We start from the raw sequence: 1778 nt of genomic DNA on the forward strand, positions 1-1778 counted from the left end.
ATATATATCTTATATATATATATATAATTAGTATGATAGCAATAGTATATATATATATGTAGTTCTTACCAATAGAACAATAGCAAATATTCGTTTCTCTTTACATTCTTTCTATATTGACAGCCTCCCTGACATATATCAGGAAGATATACATATTATTTAAATAAAAAAATCAAGATACGTATAATTAAATTTAAGATAAATTAATATATTATAATTTTTCTCTCATTCTGTTTCTTTTTAGTCATCGATTTGTATCAAGAAAAATCAAGAAAAAATTAAGAAAAGATTCTTTAAAAAATGGCTTCCTTAAAATTCATTGTAAGTTTTTATTCAGTGATTGTTACAATTTTTTCAAATAATAACCTGGAAATACTTTGAAGATAGTACGATTTCTATCAATCTTTTTAGATCACATTTTCCTTAATAATGATGATACTGGAATATGATAATGTTGGAGCTCGTCCTCCTCCATGTCCATCTTCAGTTATGCTAACGGTAGAACAAGGTACGTATTTTCGATTATCTAATAAATACATATATAGTAAAGTACATCAAAGTTGCTCGAATACTATTTTGCAACACAAATATGAATAATCATTTCCTATGTATATTTGCCTACTGAACACAAATTCGTTGTTCAAATTTGACTATTATGTTTAAATTTAAAAAAAACGACAGAATAAAATGTTCTCTTTCAGTGTATTATGTAGGAAGAAAGCTATTTTTAAATTGTGCTGTATTTCTAAAACAAAAAATTATACGAAACGAAGTGAAATGCATGATAAAACTAAATGGCGATGTTTTGATACTAACGAAATTTAGAAAAAAAATTTGCTGCCTTACAACGTCTACCCTTAAAATTGTCTATTGGCCTCTTTGGCATAATTTTTCTTAAAATTATACATGATAATGAAATTTGAATAACGGATTCATGTTCAGCAGGCAAAAATATATTGGATACGACTACTTATACTCATGAGCAGAAAAAAGAAACCAAATTGCGTCGGACAGTACAATTAATGCTAATTTATATTACAGAAGAAAATTATAAAAAAATGCCTATTACTATTAATAAAGATGAGTGTGAGGAAACTCCTGCTTCTGAAGAAAAGTGTACTGAGGAAGTTACTGAAAAGGAAATTGAGGAATGTATTACAGAGGAGGAAGTTGAAGAGGAGGAGTGTACTGAGAAAGTTACTGAGAAGGAAATTGAGGAATGCATTACAGAGGAGGAAACAGTTGAAGAATGTAAACCTGAGGAGGAAGATGAGGAAGATAAAACTGAGGAGAAAGATAAGGAATGTAAATCCGAGGAAGAAACTGAGCCTGCTTGTGAAGAGAAAAATGAGAAAGCATCAGGATATTCTAATAATTTCATGCTTGATGAACATGATAAAAAACCTCCGAAAGAATGCAAGTCCACTCCCGATTGCAAGGACGATGGAGACGATTCAAACCATGGAGAAAACAAAGGCAACGGAAATGACGAATCTAGTATTCCCGAGAACAAGTCCCTTCCTTTCGGCAATGGAGGCAATGGAGGTAACGGATGCAACGAAAGCAATGGAGGTAGCGAAGGCAATGGAAGCAGCGAATCTATTATTCCCGGCAACGGGTCCAAACAAACTCTTCCAACTTTACGACTTTTAGGGGGCACTAGTCTCCAGACCGGGTCCATTCCTTCCGGCAATGGAGACGACGGAAACGATGAAGGCAATGGAGGCAACAAATCTACTACTCCCGGCAACGGGTCCACCAAACAAACTCTTCCAACT

General features: G+C 33.1%; 1 protein-coding gene across 1 annotated transcript in view; it reads left to right on the forward strand.

Moving 5' to 3' along the window:
* Positions 1 to 300: 300 nt before the first annotated feature.
* The window catches only part of LOC105626149 (dentin sialophosphoprotein-like), a 2003-nt gene continuing 525 nt past the window's right edge, over positions 301 to 1778 (forward strand). Inside the window, exons 1-3 of the mRNA XM_012207462.1 lie at positions 301 to 321; positions 412 to 508; positions 1042 to 1746. Of these exons, the coding sequence (XP_012062852.1) occupies positions 301 to 321; positions 412 to 508; positions 1042 to 1746 (823 nt within the window). The remainder of the gene's footprint in view (positions 322 to 411; positions 509 to 1041; positions 1747 to 1778) is intronic.

The sequence above is a fragment of the Atta cephalotes genome (assembly GCF_000143395.1).
Source record: "Atta cephalotes unplaced genomic scaffold scaffold00004, whole genome shotgun sequence".
Classification (NCBI taxonomy): domain Eukaryota; kingdom Metazoa; phylum Arthropoda; class Insecta; order Hymenoptera; family Formicidae; genus Atta; species Atta cephalotes.